Source organism: Eutrigla gurnardus (genome assembly GCF_963514095.1).
Source record: "Eutrigla gurnardus genome assembly, chromosome: 5".
NCBI classification, from domain to species: Eukaryota; Metazoa; Chordata; class Actinopteri; order Perciformes; family Triglidae; genus Eutrigla; species Eutrigla gurnardus.
In genome coordinates, this window is record NC_139919.1 from 12,553,794 (window position 1) to 12,571,710 (window position 17,917).

The window sequence follows — 17,917 nt, forward strand, 5'->3', positions numbered from 1 at the left end:
GCATTGGACTCGAACAGCAAGAAACACTGACAGGGTTAGATGAAGTGAAAGGGAACGTGATCACCAACAAGAATCGTCAATGAGCAGCCGTCGGAGCAACTTCATCAAAAGTCAGCAGAGATTCCGCGTAGCTAAACATGAAAATAGAGTCTTAATCCTTTCTTAATCACCTATAAAATCATTGCAAAAATGATATATATGGTTACATTTTATGCAACTGGAATCATAATAATTAAGTATTAGTTTGTATTGTTTCTTTCAAAACAAAAGTTACAAAGTGTTTTACATGGAAAGAGCGAAATAGAAGAAATAAGGTCCAGAAAATAATAGTTATAGGTTGATCTGACACAATTACTGTAAAAAATCCATTCAGTCATTTCATTGAGCCTAAATGATGCAGCAGGTTCCTCAAGATGACCAAACCTATATATAAATATATCACATTTTTTGTTTACCCAATCATCCAATCTTGCCTCAAATAATTTACCATGAGAGAACACTACTAACTCTCCAGACAACAAGACGTTACTCTTCAGGGAAACAAGAATGTCGGTTGAGACATGTCTCTTCTGCATTCCCTTTAACATGAGGTACTCCCCATCTCACAGCTGGATGACTCTAATGTCCCTGAATCTAGATGCAATAGAGCTTTTAAAATATAGCGGAATGGTATGCTTTAGGCTTCAATAAGCCGCTGACATAGGTCTCATAATCACGGTATTTTATTCATCCATTCATAATCTATTATGTGTGGGCTGTGGGCCTTATGCACATCCATGTGCCAAGTTGTGGCAGTAAAATCCAAACGACTATAGGCGGCCGTTTTCAAAAATTCACCCTCAATTAATTTGATTGCATTTGCACTTCAGCTAAGTGATAGGTATAGCTTATATCATCATATATCATCAAATGGTGTAGTGATAAAGTGACATTTGTGCAATATTCAGAGAAAAAAAATAGCAAATTGGCTAGTTATTTGCTGCTACTTTTATAAAGTTGCAGATTTGCTATTTTATTATGATGCTAACAACCTGCAATTTTTCTAATTTATGCATCACAACCTGTGAAAACACCTCGTTAAGGTCCTTAGGGTGATGGCTGTTGATGGTAATAGGTGGTTTTATTTATATGAGGCCAAACTGTCATCTTATGGGTGTTGTATGTATTGATCCGCCGTTGGGGTAAATAAAATCCCTACACTGGCTACCAGTGACCTACAGAATTGATTTTAAAGTCCTTTTACTTGCTTTTAAATCACTAAATGGCCAAGGCCCTCTCTATATAGCAGAAATGTTTGAAACATATAGCCTCTCAAGATCACTCAGATCAGCAGGTGAACTTCAACTGGTACAACCCAGCGCCCGCACCAAGCAGGGAGAGGCAGCCTTTAGTTGCTATGCGGTCCGCCTCTGGAACCGTCTTCCTATTGACATCAAGACCTCTCCCACCATCCCCATTTTTAAATACAGACTAAAAACCAAACTTTTCCACGATGCCTTCCACTAACCCACTCTTGCACCCGTTGTCTAAGCTTTCATGTTTTTATCTGTGCTGTGTTTTGTTTTTATTCATTTGTTTTGTAATTATTTATTTTTGCTTTTGTTATTTCTGTGTGCTATGTTCCCTGTGAATTCCGGATGTGTTAGGATCCAAGCAACTTGTTTATATCGGCTAAATGTACACGTGAATATATGCCAAAAGAAAAGAGAGGGGGCAAGATTCTTTATTATATAAAAAGTCGCAAATTTGCTAGTACTTTATTATTGCGGTCATAGAGGAAGTTAATACGTTGCTTGACCGGATGTTTGCCGTCGCTCTGACAACCAGTGAAAGCTACCGCTAGCATTAACTGCACGATCAATAAACACCCATTTGGCCCAAATAAAATAAATGCAACATTCATGGGACTTAAGCGAGCATAAATGCCAGTTGTTACCATTGTAATAAAGTAGAAAATCTGCAACTTTTTTGTCCTACAATGGCCCGAATATATGGGGTCAGTTCAGTCTCATTAAAAAAATGCATTTGTGAATCCAGCCACGTCAGGAGAGTCTCAGAAATCCACAAATAAATACAGACCAGTTCACGAACAAATGCAAACAAGTTCACAAATGAAAAGCGTCTTGTTAATTAAAGTATAACAGTTTGTATATAAATGTAACAAAATACAAATACATTTTTGATGAAAATTGCAAATATTATTTTAATTCATATATTTATGGATTTATATTACATTTATTTAAAACGAAATGTATTTGTGAGAAGAGAGTAATTTATATATAAATCACAAAATACATTTGTGAATCCTTCTCTGCGCATTCATTATTAATGAGACTGAACTGACCCCATACGAATACGCCGTTGTAGATTTGCCCTGAAGTCAAAATGGTGCAACCTTTTACATGCTGAAAAGGTTTAATTCTAGATCAATTTGTCGCTGTGGTTGTTTTGTTCTCTTCAGTGTTTGATGCCTACAAGAAGCTCTGTGGCTCTGATATAGAGGACAGCATTGAAGGAGAAACTGCTGGGAACTTGGAGAACTTGCTGTTAGCTGTTGGTAAGAACTCAGATTCATCAGGATGACACGGTAGAGATCACAAACAGGCAGCGAAGAATGCGGCTTGCATGTTAGAATGAAATGCAGCAGAAGATAACACTCTGCAGGAGAAGTCAATGCCAATGCCATGTTAGATTAACAAGACAAAAATTCAGTTTCACACAGAACCGTCTTGAACAGAAATGTCTTTTTGTCTCCACAGTGAAATGTGCCAGGAGTGTTCCAGACTTTTTTGCTGAAAGCCTGTATAAATCTATGAGGGTAGGTGTCACACTGGAGTTCTTCGTACTTCTGGTGCTTAAGGGTTTATGTTATTCCAAAATGAGACTTCAAGTACCACGGGAAAAAAACTAATATTTCTAACAGATATCTAAAAGATATTATGGAACATGTTTGATTTAATTGGTGCCTTGCATGCCCCTTGGGTCCTGTAGTTCAGCATTTCAGGAAATACACCGTTTCCCCTGGTACCGGCAACGTCAGAGTGCCAACAAGACTCCAGGAAGTTGCTTTACCTCGTCAAGCAATAGTCCCCTATGAAACTACAACGTGTCGTGTTTCCACTTGAATGGAACAAATGAGATATAAAGTGTTAATTAGGGAGCTGTAGAGCTGCTGGAGGACAGACTTTCTTTGAACAGTAGCTTTTTCCCCCATGTCTCGACTATTGCTTCAAAGACGCATACCAGTGTTTGATTCAATTAATATCCATACATTAGGAGAATCAGTTGGGAGACCCAGACTTTTACATAATCCATCACAATGCGTGTCAAGTCTGCATGGATTTGTGTAGTAATGTAGTTTAAATGAATAGTTCAACATTTTCTGAAATATTTTTGTTCAATTTTTTGATGATAGTAGAAGATTGATTATACTCTTGTTTTTCTAGGTAAATATAAAGCTGCAGTCAGTTACCTAAGCTTAGCAGAGTCTGGAAACAGATGGTGACAGTTAGGCTGACTGTCCTGTAATAACCTACTAATTTCCAGAACAGAAATCTAAAAATTGGAAAAAGCCAGGTTCAAAATTCTTGTTTCATTTTGTTGACTTACTGGAGTCACCGGTTTTCACAGAAGGGGTTTTGGATATCTCTTTTTATCACTCTATAAATCAGGATGTTAAAAAAAAACACACACACAATTCCTGCCATGTTTTAGCCATACAATGTTGTATAAATCAGGCTATAAATATTATATGAACAAACCCCACTGTAAGTATAGAAGGGCTCAAAGTATGGACATTTTAATATGTATTATGTTTAAGTGTATTAATGAGGCATTATCTTGTGCTAATTGTGGGTGAATTTGGGAGAAATCTGCAACAAATGCAAACAGAAAAAGTAATTAAAGAAATACCTGAATGTGTATGTTGGATGTCTTCTGTCAACGACGCTATGAAAGAAGACATGTTTCAAAGGAAAGTAATACCACACAATATGAAATAATGTTATAGGTTATGTCTGTGGATCTAATGAAAACAATAAAACTGTAGTGCCTGAAAGAACCAAAAGGAAAGCTGTCTAAACTATAAAGCTGATTGAAGATGTGATTTTGTACATTATTAAGTGCAGCTGCTGAATGTTTGCTGTTGTTATGTTTAGCGTGCTGGAACTGATGACGACACCCTGATGAGGATCATGGTGTCGAGGAGTGAGGTGGACATGTTGGACATCAGAGCCAGCTTCAAAAAGATGTATGGAACAACTCTGTACACCACAATCCAGGTACTGCTCACTCAAACGCAACGTTGTTTTCAACCTTCTCAGTGTCTATTTTTAAAGACAACTAGTCAGAAGAAAATGAATGTATTGCTGTTAGACTTGATATCATTCCCTTCAGTTTCCCCCTGATGCTCTAAACACGCTCATCTATCTGTCTGCGTGCTTGAAGAGACCAGCTGGGTGTACTGCGGTTATGCCGGTTATAAACCATTCACGTCAGCGCAGTGATGGAGTGGAGATTAGTGCTTTTACTTTAAATGCCTTGTTCAGTGTGATGAGACTGAGATGAGATGACGCTTCCCTGCTTTTCACACAAGCCGAAGTGAATTAATCTATTCTCTCGGGGGGCAGATGTTCCTGCAGGGAAGAGTTATTGCCATCCTCCTGTAGAAGTGGCCAACACTGAATAGATAAATACGACTTCTCTTTTTATTTTATTATATCAACGACTGCAATTATTACTTCATTCGTATTTCATAGTGGTATTTTGCCAGTGACTTTTTATGGCTGCTAACAGACAATTTTCCCAGCTGATATAGTGACCCATCAGTCACAGCTGTAAAGAATAACCTTAATTATTGCTGCTTTCCATATGCAGGTATTTCATTTCCATGATGCTGGCCTGATGACTTACTTGTCATAGCTTACTGGCTCTTTGAAATGAGCCAGAGCCATAATTATTGTTATTAGTTCCACCTGTGAAGATGCCGTGTTCATGTTTTACAGGCGGTACCATAATTACAAGTTTCTCACTTGCATGCAGCATTCACATAAACCCACTAGTGCCTGAAACAGCAAAACTATGTCAGTCAAATTCGGTCATACAAAGTAACTGAATCCATGTTTATTATAGATGTATGTTGTGTTGTTTTATATTGTTAACGCTGCAAATACTTTCCACCCCACATCATGTGAATGAGCAAATAAACTAAATGTATGTCTCAATTCCTGCATCCTGACCCATCAACAGATCCAATCCATCAGGCTAATTAACACACTTTACATCTGCCAGCTACTTCCTGTTTCAGAAAGCCTGAATAAAGAAACGACCATTTTGCTATTTATATGTCATATGATTTGGACTAAAATTATCAGCTGCTGAATGGAAACAACTGTTCACGTCATGTGGTTCAGGGTCTGACAAAGGATTTTGCCGAGTGCTGCAGGAATGAGTACTAAAACCCACAAATGAGTCAGCATTTTTGCACTTCTGGCTCCCTCATCTCAAATTCAATGGGTTTTTTGATAGATGCCTGAAATAAGGTCTGTGGTTAACACAAGCGTCTTATTATTTTATTTATTTATTTTATTCGATTTTAATGTTTTGTTCTATGATGTGTGATGACGGTGTCTCGGATTATCCCGATAATGGAAATTCACCACGATCAACTTGATCGTCCTATCCCTAGAAAAGACAGAGTGGAGTATGGGACGATATGAAAACATTAATTTCACCATTATCCTGGCCAAAGTAATTGCAATTCACAATATTGTATTATTATCCTGATCATCATCAAAATATGCTTCAAACTCTTAAATGGAACTTCATATTTTGTCAAATAATCTTAATCTTAATAAATATAAATATATATATATATATACATACATATATACATAACATTTATTTTGTATCCTGTATTTTTAATATCAGTCTGTATTTTTCACTTCTTTACTAGCGAGCTAGAAATCATGTGCATGCTTTTAGTGCATGTTAGTGCACGTGAGCTCACTCTCCAGGTCCCCCTGAGGTAAACACTGTGAGGTCTGTCAGCATTTTCGCCATTTAAAAAAAAAAAAAGTAGCTCCCACACCCTTATCTTGCGCCTTTAAATGACGTAGACAGTTGGATTAAACATTTTTAAATAATGTGAGGGTTATTTTTTACTTTCTGCTAACATGATATGAATGCAGCATTAGAGTTTGAAGTCTTTCACTGGGGTGTCTTTGAATTACAATTCTGTACAGGATGCTATAATTAACACTTTGATGTCAGGGGACTTCAAATGAAAACCAACCATTTAGATAAAATCCAGACATTTACGGCCAAAATAATGCTGATTAATGCACATTGTCACTGTTGAATGGATAAATAAATAAATACAGTGAGTAATTGGGTACACAACACAAGCTTGCTAATGTGAGCTAGTAAGCTCCATTTTGCCAGCATTTGCTTATTCATGCTGGGGACATGTGATCAACTGAAAGGCGAGGGTGTGGAGATTACTGACGACAACATTCCTTACAGCCATTTGGCAGACACTTGTCAAGAGTGACAATGACAACACAGAGCAATTTGGCATACAGTGTCTTGCTTAAGGAAACTTCGACATGTGGGGAGGAGGAGCAGGCGAGGTAATCACCCAAGCTCCAACCGCCCACATGCAAAGAATAACTGGGTGACATACAATTGTAATTGGCAAGAACATCAATAGACCATTATGAAATATAAATCTACAATGGAAAATGAACTAAGCACCTTCCGACTTCCAAAATGAGTTCTGATATATTGATCCAGGGTTGATTTAGCAAGATGAGAAACCTTGTGATTTTTATAAGATGTATAAAAGATTTCTTTGTCTGTTCATTTTTGCAGGAGGACACAACTGGAGATTACCAGAAGGCTTTACTCTACCTCTGCGGTGGGAATGATTAATTCCCACAGCCTGAATCATGAGCCCTCACAATGCTGCTACATGTGAGAGGAGGTTATTGATCTGAAGTTGACTTTAGCTTATTATCAATTGAATTAGTGTTAATTATCCACATGTCATATTTGATGTATGACAGTGCCCCTCTACATGAGCAGCAATTTTTTGATATGAAGTTTTTTTCATATCTGACATAATTTAAACCACTCGGGTATCAGTAGAGGTGCAGTTTTGATTTAGATAATAGTAGCAATGTTTGAAATAATTCAATATTTGGTCATTTTTAAACACTTAAATTGTTTTTGCTGTAGTGCTGTTTTATGTAAGCATGTATTTAGTGCTCACAACATGTGTTAAATGCAACTTAGAAAATACAATACTGCTGCTGAATTATTAAACACTACGTGTCGACAGCTCTACCGCTCTCCCATTAATTACAAATGAACTGCTGATCCGGAGTTGAATTACAATGCAGCTGTGATCAATAAGTAATGGGACACTATTAGACATTTGTTGACTCATACATTGACATCTACTGCCTCAATGTCTTTCTGCATGAAGAGTCTTGATGTCAAACTAATTGGGTCCTTAGATCAATAGATGGGAGATGACCTCACTTTGCTGGACTGGTACCACTGGGTGGCAGCATCACTCTTTCTCCACACTGCACTTGCATCACAGGGACTTAAGTACCAGGTTTTCAAAAATCTCTAATTGCTTCACAGTCCAACACTTATTTGGTATTATTTACTTACCACTGTATGAGTTTAGATTATTTGTTTTTCAGTCACATGAACGGTTTGACTTAATGTAATGTTCAGACAGACCTTTGATTTATGGACTGCCATTTATAACTCAAGTTTACAAAGTTAATAAACCAAGCGAGAAGTAGGGTAATTTTCTCATAGACCTCAATATAATCTGACTTATTGTTGCAAGTAGAGGAGTCGCCCCTGATTTCCAAAAGAAAATATGCACTTTTAAGGCCCTAATGCATTATTTTTTAAGCTTGAGTGAGTTAGAACACCAAACATGTTTAACAATCACTGCTGAAATCTGAGATTGATTTCATTCATCCTAAAAATCACTTAGACACAGGCGTACATGTCAGAAAATAAACCTGAATATTTATCGACCACTCCCTGTGGTTTTCAAGCCTCTCCTTATCTTCATCAAATCTCTGTCTGCCAGACGTCAAAAACCACCTGAAGGTTAAACTTGGAAAATGTTTTCATGTATTGGCCTGCTTTCCCTAAGAGGCTCATGTTCTCTTTGCAGATGTGTCCAATTTTACATGAATCGCAGATTGACTTTACCTTTACTCTGTAGTTTGAGATTCAGGTAAGGAGCTGCAGCTGTCTGCCCTTTTTTGCAGCTATATTAGTTTTTTCTATATATTATGTGACCTAAGTAGAATTATGTTTTTGCAAATAAATATATTTATTGATTACACAATGACAAGACTAAATGCAATTAATCAAAAAAAATAAGTAGTACACAAATGTAAAATAGACGAAACAAGGGCAGATGAATGTTTTTCACCAAAAATAAAAATACAATAAAACAGGAGAGATACAATGAATATTATGTTAAGTAGTGAAGTTTGATGACTGGTCTTAAAAAAATGACACACACACACACACACACACACACACATTATGGCCTACTTCAGAAATGTCTGTTTTTAATGGACTTTCCAAAAATCCTTATAACACCACTGATATAAAGAACCTCATATATATATATATATATATATATATATATATATATTAGGAAATCATTGGAAAAGTTTAAATTTATGCATGTGGCATTCATCAGATAATGAAATCCAGTATTAACTGCATTTGGCTGTTGATAGCGATCCACTTATTTAAAGGCGGTAAACCAGCCTCCTGCCCGAGTGGAGGCATTATAATGCTCTCAGATTGGACACATTTCAGTGACTCTTTATTAAGGGAGTTCATCAGGACCATATGGGGTCAGTTCAGTCTCATTAATAATGAATGCACAGAGACGGATTCACAAATGTATTTTGTGATTTATATATAAATGACTCTTTTCTCACAAATACATTTCGTTTTAAATAAATGTAATATAAATCCATAAATATATGAATAAAAAAAAATATTTGCAATTTTCATCAAAAATGTATTTGTATGTTGTTACATTTATATACAAACTGTTAAACTTGAATTTAAAAGACGCTTTTCATTTGTGAACTTGTTTGCATTTGTTCGTGAACTGGTCTGTATTTGTGGATTTTTGAGACTCTCCTGACGTGGCTGGATTCACAAATGCCTTTTTTTCAACAAGGAACTCTCTGTAGAGAGAGTTTCACAAATGAAACTTTCACAATGTTTCATTTGTTTCACAAATGAAAAGCGTCTTTTAAATTCAAGTTTAACAGTTTGTATATAAATGTAACAAATACATTTTTGATGAAAATTGCAAATATTTTTTAAATTCATATATTTATGGATTTATATGACATTTATTTAAAACGAAATGTATTTGTGTGAAGAGAGTCATTTATATATAAATAACAAAATACATTTGTGAATCCATCTTTGTGCATTCATTATTAATGAGAATGAACTGACCCCATAGGACCAAGTTTAGTTTATGAAGTTTTTATTGAAACCACAATACCCTAACAGTTAAACTCAGAATACAAATAACAACAAACCCTAAACAATGTTATTCCTCCATTAATTTGCTTTTTAAACAGGTGCAATCACTAAGTTCTCAACTGTTTTGTGATATAATAAATATGTCTACAGTTTGGGTGACTGATATAATTGTTAATAAGTGTGACTCAGCATTTATGTGGCCAGCAGCTACAAGTTCTGACTCATAAATCATGTGCTCTGTGCTGGATGCTCATTTCCACAGGGAAATGCTGTAAACCAGCCTCCACCATCACATTTCATTCTCCAGTAATAAAGATGACGCATCACAGTTGAGGATGGTTGTATAAGTTAAGATTTCAGGTGAATTCAGTTGCTCACTCAACTGTTTTCAAAATGTGACTTCATCAGTTATAGGCCATTTTATCTTGATTACTTGTGGAGGCTGGTTTCTTGGTTGCTTGGTCCAGACCTGCAGCCAGTGCTCCACTTATCAGTCTCATTTCACGCTAACAATGTAATATTTGTGGTGTTTCATTAATTCCCTTCAGTTCTTTTTAATCTTGGCGCCACTGTGCAGAAAGCTCTTTATAAAGCAAATGCCAAGGCATTCATAGGAGTGTGTAAGCCTAATTGTACACGCACAAATCTCCTTAGAGTCGCTAGTACCGGGTGCTTTCTCTACTTTCAGTTTGACCATAGAAAGGCCTACATTTCTTAGCCAATCAGGAGCCACAGATAGTCAGGCCACCTGTAAGTCCACATCATCCACAGCTCACTCAGGATGGATGTTTGGTTTCAGCCTGTAATAGGATATGAAGAGATTTAAAGCAGTATGAAGTACCAAACCTGAAAGAATAGCGAATAACAATGCAGAGTGAGTGATGCTTAGTCAGCAGATACATTTTCAACACAAATAACTATTTTCACCAACTGGAGTTTCACAGTCGGGAGAAGGATTACCATTGACAGTCTTGTTTTTCAGAGGATTTAAATAGCTAGATGAATCACAATGCTGCAAACATAATAATGCTGTCATTCCATAAACTGGTTGCATTTATCCGAGTGTGCTCCGGTATCACAGTGCATACAAGTGGAGAACAGCCCCGCCTGCTGGCAGCACATAAAAGTCTGGTTTTATTGGCAGTGAGTAACTTTAATTAATAAATACATCACATTTTAACACTTTAAGTTCAGTGTCTGATATAATAGTTGGTTCAGGAGACTCCTACCTCAACGTCAAGTGGCCTTGTGTGGGGAAACATCACTGCGCATGCCCAAAGGTGATTGTCCAGTGTCCCGTTGCAATCTGATTGGCCGTTTACCAAGTACGGTGTCGTCTTCATGGCTAGTTGTTGGTTGCTATCTTTTAACAAGATAGTAATGCTAACTGCTGTCCCCATGAACCTCTGTGGCCCCCAGCTGCGGGTTATAGTTCTAAAGCAAACCGGGCAAAAAAACAGGCACAATTGACGTGGAGTGATTCCCCCAGACAAAATGGCGAATGTTAACTGCTCAAGCTAGCTTGTCGGAGAAGACGCTGTTTATGCTTTCCGTGCGGGTTATTCGGAGGGAATGGATGGTATGGTGAAGAACATGCTTTCAATATCTGAACCCTGTTTCTGAGAGTATTAACGGACATGAAAGCAGAAGGACAACAACGCGTTAAAACTGGGCTAGCTATGCTGCACTAACATGGCTAACTTAACCCAGACTGGCGGCAGCGTACAAACGTTACGTAATAACGGCACGTCGAGGAGAACGGGTATGTGCTCAGTTGCAATATTACCTGGTGTTTCAAAATAGAGCTTGACGGGAAAACGAATCCCTAGATATAACGATATTCATTGCATCCCTGCAGTTATTTCTTTTCACTGCCCTCTACTTTAACTTTAATTCTTGCCCTTTCCTATATGGTCCAGAATGTTACCTGCTGAGAGTCTGTGAGTTTAATGGATTTCAGCTCCGGGTAACGCTTTATGTTACAGCAGGAGATGAAGCTGAAATCATCTAGAAAAATGAGACTCATTTGCCTTTGTCAAATCCCAGCATGCCTCTAGGCTGCTCTGTTATGGTCTGATGGAGCTGCTGTGGGTGCAGAAAGTTGTCTGCCTCTTATGTGAAAAGCTCTTCATGATTGCTGAATGTTGGTACTGACACTTAATGTTTGTCAAGTCTTGACGTTATATTGCCTCACATTATCAACCATTTGTCCTGTTAACTTCAGGAAGAAGATGACACATATACTAAACAACACATTTACATTCTGTAAGAGAGGATTGACAAATTGCAACTGTTTTTAGCTGTGAGGAACTTTATTCTTTTACCTTTGCTGCCTCAATTTTCTCAACTAAGGATTTGAATTGGCAAAATATGACTTTATATATATATATATATATATATATATATAACTTTAGTCGGATTGGCAGCTCAAATTTAGCTCTTAACAGACAAGAGAGTACTGCTAACATACATTTTTCTGAGATGTCACAGTGTAATGTGTACTCCCTACGTTAACATTAGCCATGGTGGAACATAAAGTAAATCAAGAGCTGTACTTGAGTAATAGTTTTGCAGTTTTGAGGTATTTGTACTTTTACTTTTCACATCGCAATATTTTTTAAGAGCTATAGTGTTCATTTTCGAATTGACTTTATTTACAACATCAGTTTATGAAATATGATCCATTGTTTCAGACCAAAGGGAAAGTTGAAATTAGTTCCACCTTGACCTCTGGATGCATTAATCTACTGCTTACAAGTTAATTCATCAATAATAATGATCCAGTTATTTACTTAAAGTATATCTTGTTGCTAAACGTTCTGTACATTTACTTAAGTGAAGTTTAGAATGAGAGATTTATCCTTGCAATGGAGTATTTTTTATGCTACTTTTACTTTAAAATTCAAATCTAATCTCTATCTAATTTCACCACTGAACGAAGTAGTGAATTCAACTTGCAAACATTTTGCTGAGTGAATGTCATTATAAATTAATAAAGTTGCATTGTTTCAGCCAACTTGCAATTGGAGAGCATTAGTCAAGTGCATGTAGCGGCCCAATGGTCCTGTTTAAATGCCAAACATAATGTAGCCGTTGGTTTAATCTGCCAAATATCTTTTGTTGTTAACAAGACCCTGCTGCCCTTGGACTTTGTTTTTGCAAGTTGAGCCTGTGTGAATTGAGACTTGTCAGTGCCAAAATATGCAGGCCAAGCTTTTCTAAAAATCACACTCCCTCTGATTAAATTACTGTATAAATAGACATGGTCAAACTCATAATCCCAGCAAACACCTTCAGCAGGACTGTGCATATTTGGGAAAGACAGAAGAGCATTGACATGGAGGACAAGATTGGATTTTCTTGTTTTTATATAGGTTTTTTGAATGTAGGATGAAATTAATATGGAAAACAAACGCCTTTAAATGAAATCACATTCTAGACATACAGTGAGGCTGCATGTACATACATTGTGTAATGTGTCTCCAAGATGGAACAATCAAAGCATTTTCTTAAAAAGCAAATCAATGTCTCCCAAATTGACAAATTATAGGGCGTAACATTAAAGTATAGATAGAAAAGTGTTTATTCAGGGATTTTAATCACTGTTAACTTGTGGAGGAATACATCAATAAATGATCTATATAAAGACAAGTATTGATATAACTATAGAGAGAGCTGAATTCATTTAAGTTATTTCCTTTTCTGCCTCAGCAATCATAATCCTGCACCATAGTAAAAAAGAACGTGCAGAAACTCGACCAGGAGTCATTGCAGTGCTCCTCAGCCAGCTTCCTGTTGTTGGGTTTGCAGGATTTGACAGGTTTGGGTGCTGGTTGTGGAGTAGAAGACGGGTCAATCTTCCTCTGAGTATTATGAAGTCTAAAATGAGCCTCCCTGGCAGCTCTTCTGCACACACCTGCCTTGACCAACGCACTACTGTCCTGGCACAAACTCTTTTGCTTCTTCAGTGCCCTGGTGATCTGCTTCCAGTAAAACTTGGCATTGGAAGAATACTGGGGACAGACAGCCGGTCTGGCTATGTATTCACAGCTGAAGCTCCGGTCCCCCTTCTTGCAGTTAACCCCGAGGATGAATAAGTCCTCGCCTGTTGCTGCCCAGGTGCACTCAGACTTGTCTTTGGTGACCATTTTGCCCTTAATGGGCTGTGCAGAGACAGCTTTGGATTGGCTGCCCACCTTCAGCCCTGTCTTGTCCTTGTGTTGTCCTCTGTCACCCCCTTTTCCCCGCCGTCCATGGCTCTTCTGGCAGCTGCTCAAAATCAGCTGATGGGAAATACAAGCCAGGACCAGCAGGATGGTCATATTGGTGAGGAGAGCCATGAAACCACCACAAAACACCCTGCAAGTGGATAAATAAGGATTTAGATATCTGTACTTAAATACCTCTCATTTCCCTTCTTAAAAATTTAAATTATAATCCCCAGTTAGACTTATGTTTTAGACAGAAATATCGTTTTCCTTGAAGGAAAGTTTTTTGTAGAATAGCATCTTCTTAAGGTAATTTAAAGTGCTTCACTTTAAGCCATATAAATGTAATAATACAAGATATAAAAGAAACACAATGGAATATGAATGAGTATGAAATGAAATAAAATAGAAGACAAACATAAGCTATAAAGGAATAAATCATAGAAAGAGGAATAAAAAGTTCTAGTGTATCTATCAATGGTATGGCAGTGGCCACAATTCAAAAACAGTTAATCTTTTGATTTAAGACTGATTCGGATGAGAAAATAGAGTAAAGGTTGACATGTATACAGCGATAGCATGGAAAGAGAAAGGACAACACTACAATATGAAATCTCCAATTGAAGAGACACACCTTTATAGTAACATAATAAGGATATAACTGGAAAACCACAAGGAATTGAATCGGTCAATAGGGCATTTTAATTCACTGAATTTCAAGGTAATACCTTACAAAGAAGCTACTGACCTAAGTAGCAGCTGATATTTCCTAATACTGTACTGATAACAAAGTGATTGAGATCAAACAGAGATGACTTAACTTACCTAAAGTTTTTTAGAGTAAACTTCTGTTTGCAGTCCCAGCACCTGAAAGCTGAAAATGTCCTTTGCTGTATCTGCAGCTAAAATATGCTGCTGCAGAATGAGCCGTCCCCTCCCGACACACAAACTCTCTGCATGATTGGATGGTTTCGAGAGTTTATTGAGTTCATACTTCTCAGCCAGTGAGATGGTAGTCTTCTGGAGATAAAGTACTGCCTGTGAAATATATATATATTTTTTATGATTATTTTTTGGCTAGAGCGCCTTTTATTCATTTTTCAGACAGTGTGGAAACAGGGAGAGAAAGAGGGAGATGACATGCGGGAAATGCGTCGGGACCACCACGTCGAAGACATTGAGCCTCTGTACATGGGGCGGCTGCCCTAACCACTGCGCCACCGGCCGCCCCCATTCTTGTTATTCTAATCAATCTATGTTCTGTTTAATTAAGGCATTAAGATCAATTCACAAAAGATGATTTTTGTATTCCTCTTTAGCATAACTAAGGTTAGGCACGGGGTGCCTAAACTTATACTGTATAACTTCACACGATGCTCAACATTCCTCATTTTGACAAAGGAGGAAGACAAAGGATGACATTTTGATTTCAGAGGTGGGGGGGACACGACTATTTTTAATAAAACTAACTCTTTCAGTTCACTGTGTTTTCTAGTAGTTCTTTTCTATTGCTACTTTTAAGTTTACTGTTCCCTTTTTTGGTTTGAGTGGTTGTAAAGCATGTAGCAAAACACGATCAGCCAATTCTAATCCAATGGTATTAATAACAACAACAATAATAATACATTTTATTTATCAGATTATTGAGAGCTTTGTAAATGATGAGGCGGATCTTGAGGAGGATATGCTGCTTTATTGGGAACCAGTGACGGTGCAGGATGGGTGTAACGCATTTCTTTGAGTAACTTACACTTTGATTTCTAAAGAAGTCTCTTATGTCCACTTTTCTTTTTTAGACATCCTGTCTGCGTCTAATTACCAAACACACATACACACACACGCGCACACACACGCACGCACGCACGCACATGGACACCGATTCAAACGTTGATGTAAATGAAATCTCTGATATTACAATCCTTCTAGCTGACGTGAACCAGGCAGAACAAACTCCCAGTGTGTGACAGCGGGGACAGCCAATCACACAAGAAACGGCAGAGCCAATCAAGGAGCTTGTGTTTTTATTTGTGTCATTAAATGAGCAGTCTTGAAGAAGTAAATGAAAATGCATTTTGGATGATTTATTACTCATTTGATTTATGAGTCACATAACACAGCTTTGACATAGAAATGAAAACGCCTTTCTGCTAATGCATTTTCATTTTCAAATTGGATATTTCAAATTGAATGTTGGTAACTATTTGCTGGGGCATCCTATAAAAATTAAATCTAAATACGACGTTAATGTCCTTTTCTTTTTCATTTGAATTAAGTTACAAAATGAGCAGTCTTGAAGACGAAAAAGAAAATGCAGTTTGGATGATTTATTATTAATTTTATTTATGAGTCAAACAATGCACATCAGTAGTTGTCGTGGAAACAGAACGATGACCCCAGAGCAGGTATAAAAGGGCTATCGACCATTTTGTGTACTCTTTTTGCGCTTGGACTTGACACGACTTGGTTTTAACTGGAGAGTTGACGCGAACGGTAGAGTTTCAAACCTGGAGAAAAAGGACCCTGGACGCATCTTTGCTAGGAAGCCGCACGAGAGGATCGTCAACGAGCTACTGCGGGAATGAAGATCCGAGGAAGCCCCTCCGGGCTGCCGATCCAGGAGCAGCCCCAGCAGGTCCCGGATCTGAACCACGGCATCGGGGGTAAGACAACTTTGGTGGTTTGGTTTTTGCGTTTTACTTGTTGATTTATCCCTTAAAGACGCCCAAAGTCCAGAAATCAGTGTTGGAGTTTGACTGTTTGACAGTTCATATCAGTTCATGAGGACTGGTGGGAAAACCCACATTTGGTGAAAGCAGACACTCGCTCCAGGATGTCTTCGTGTAAATTAAATATTTGTGGGTCAGAATGTGTTAAATATAGCTGGAGACCGTGGAGTGTCGTTATAGAAAGTGTGGTGGTCGGGAAGTTGTGTGGTTTGAAGTTGTTTTGGTTTGAACTGAAGGCGCCTTCAGTTCAAACCAAAACCACTGACATGACGATTTGTGAAAAAATGGCGCCGGGGCCATATTTCATAAAATGCCAAACAGGTGTTTTAGTTCCACCATAGAAACGTTCGGGCCGAACGCCAGGGCGGGCGTCAGGCCGAACGTCAGGACGCGGCGTACAGGTGCAGTGAAGCCGGGCACGATGCGACCCTGAACTTCGGTCGAGTGAGCCGTCATTCGTTTTTCCGAAGTCAAACCAGCCGCCGGGAGATTTGTAGTGCGCCCGTATTGTGATAATTATGGTAAATTCATTGCAACTGCTCAGAGGAGCTGACGTGAAGGAAGATTTCAGAATAAAGTGTTGCACAACCAAGCTCATATCCAGGATAAATACGGAAATAAGTTTGATTGCATAATATTCACATAACTGTTCACTGTGGAATATCAGAATAACATGCCTTTTGGATATTTCCTGTGCAGTAAAATATTACATTATCTTAAAAATAATTCAAATTAAGCTGCCTGTTTCCAATGACTAATTTCACTTCAGGTGCATTCTACAAGACTTCAGGTATCTTCTCACAAACTTCCAGAATTTTTCACTGTGGGATTTCTTAACTGTCCTACATTTTAATGTTTTCGTAAGACTAAATTTATCAGTAGCATTTAGTCACATGTAAGTCTTTGGTAAATGGTAAAAAACACAATTGAATTGCCCTGCTGTGATGTTTACTAGTAGACTATTAGGACATGCAGTACCAAAAACGGCCACAAAAACCCCACCAATATCAGGATTTAAAAAAATCACTGCAACAAATTGAGGCAAAACACCCTCCTGATTTTTTATATGATTTTAACAAGAATATGATCTTTTAAAAAAAGTAAGTTTGGACCTGATACTTTTTTGGAATTTTGGCTCTGAAGTTGGGCAAAGATGTGTTCACTTCCATTTTTGAGCCTTCATATCTGTGCAACTAATCATCTAAGAGGGACCATATTTTGTAGAATGTTTAAGCTAACACCAGAGATAGAGGCAGAAGTGATGGAAGTCTTTTATCTTCAAAAATAGGAGCTCAGCCACTCTTCAAATTTGCTACTTCATTTCGACAAGCCATATTTTAAGTACCTAACATACTAAGTTATCATTGAGCTACACCCCTGATATTCCATTTCTGGAGGCTATTACAGATATACACTGTAGAAAATATG

At 37.7% G+C, this 17,917-nt stretch overlaps 2 protein-coding genes across 3 annotated transcripts in view; one reads left to right on the plus strand and one right to left on the minus strand.

Moving 5' to 3' along the window:
- Positions 1–8,130, plus strand: part of anxa5a (annexin A5a) — a 33,395-nt gene extending 25,265 nt beyond the window's left edge. For both annotated transcript variants that reach the window (XM_084009427.1, XM_084009426.1), the window contains exons 9-12: positions 2,462–2,557; positions 2,760–2,818; positions 4,158–4,280; positions 6,871–8,130. In XM_084009427.1, coding sequence (XP_083865553.1) covers positions 2,462–2,557; positions 2,760–2,818; positions 4,158–4,280; positions 6,871–6,930 — 338 coding nt within the window. In that variant the 3' untranslated portion in view covers positions 6,931–8,130. The remainder of the gene's footprint in view (positions 1–2,461; positions 2,558–2,759; positions 2,819–4,157; positions 4,281–6,870) is intronic.
- A 4,844-nt stretch (positions 8,131–12,974) lies between these two features.
- LOC311013612 (fibroblast growth factor-binding protein 1-like) lies at positions 12,975–14,702 on the minus strand. Its single transcript, XM_084009723.1, has 2 exons — positions 14,589–14,702; positions 12,975–13,914 (listed from the first exon to the last, which is right to left on the minus strand). Exon 2 carries the CDS (start codon positions 13,893–13,895, stop codon positions 13,263–13,265), a length of 633 nt encoding a protein of 210 aa, XP_083865849.1. The 5' UTR covers positions 13,896–13,914; positions 14,589–14,702; the 3' UTR covers positions 12,975–13,262.
- Positions 14,703–17,917: the final 3,215 nt, after the last annotated feature.

What these genes read in the sequence shown, in the direction of transcription:
- LOC311013612 (XM_084009723.1), bottom strand. Translation starts at nt 13,895, where the DNA reads ATGGCTCTCCTCACCAATATGACCATCCTGCTGGTCCTGGCTTGTATT.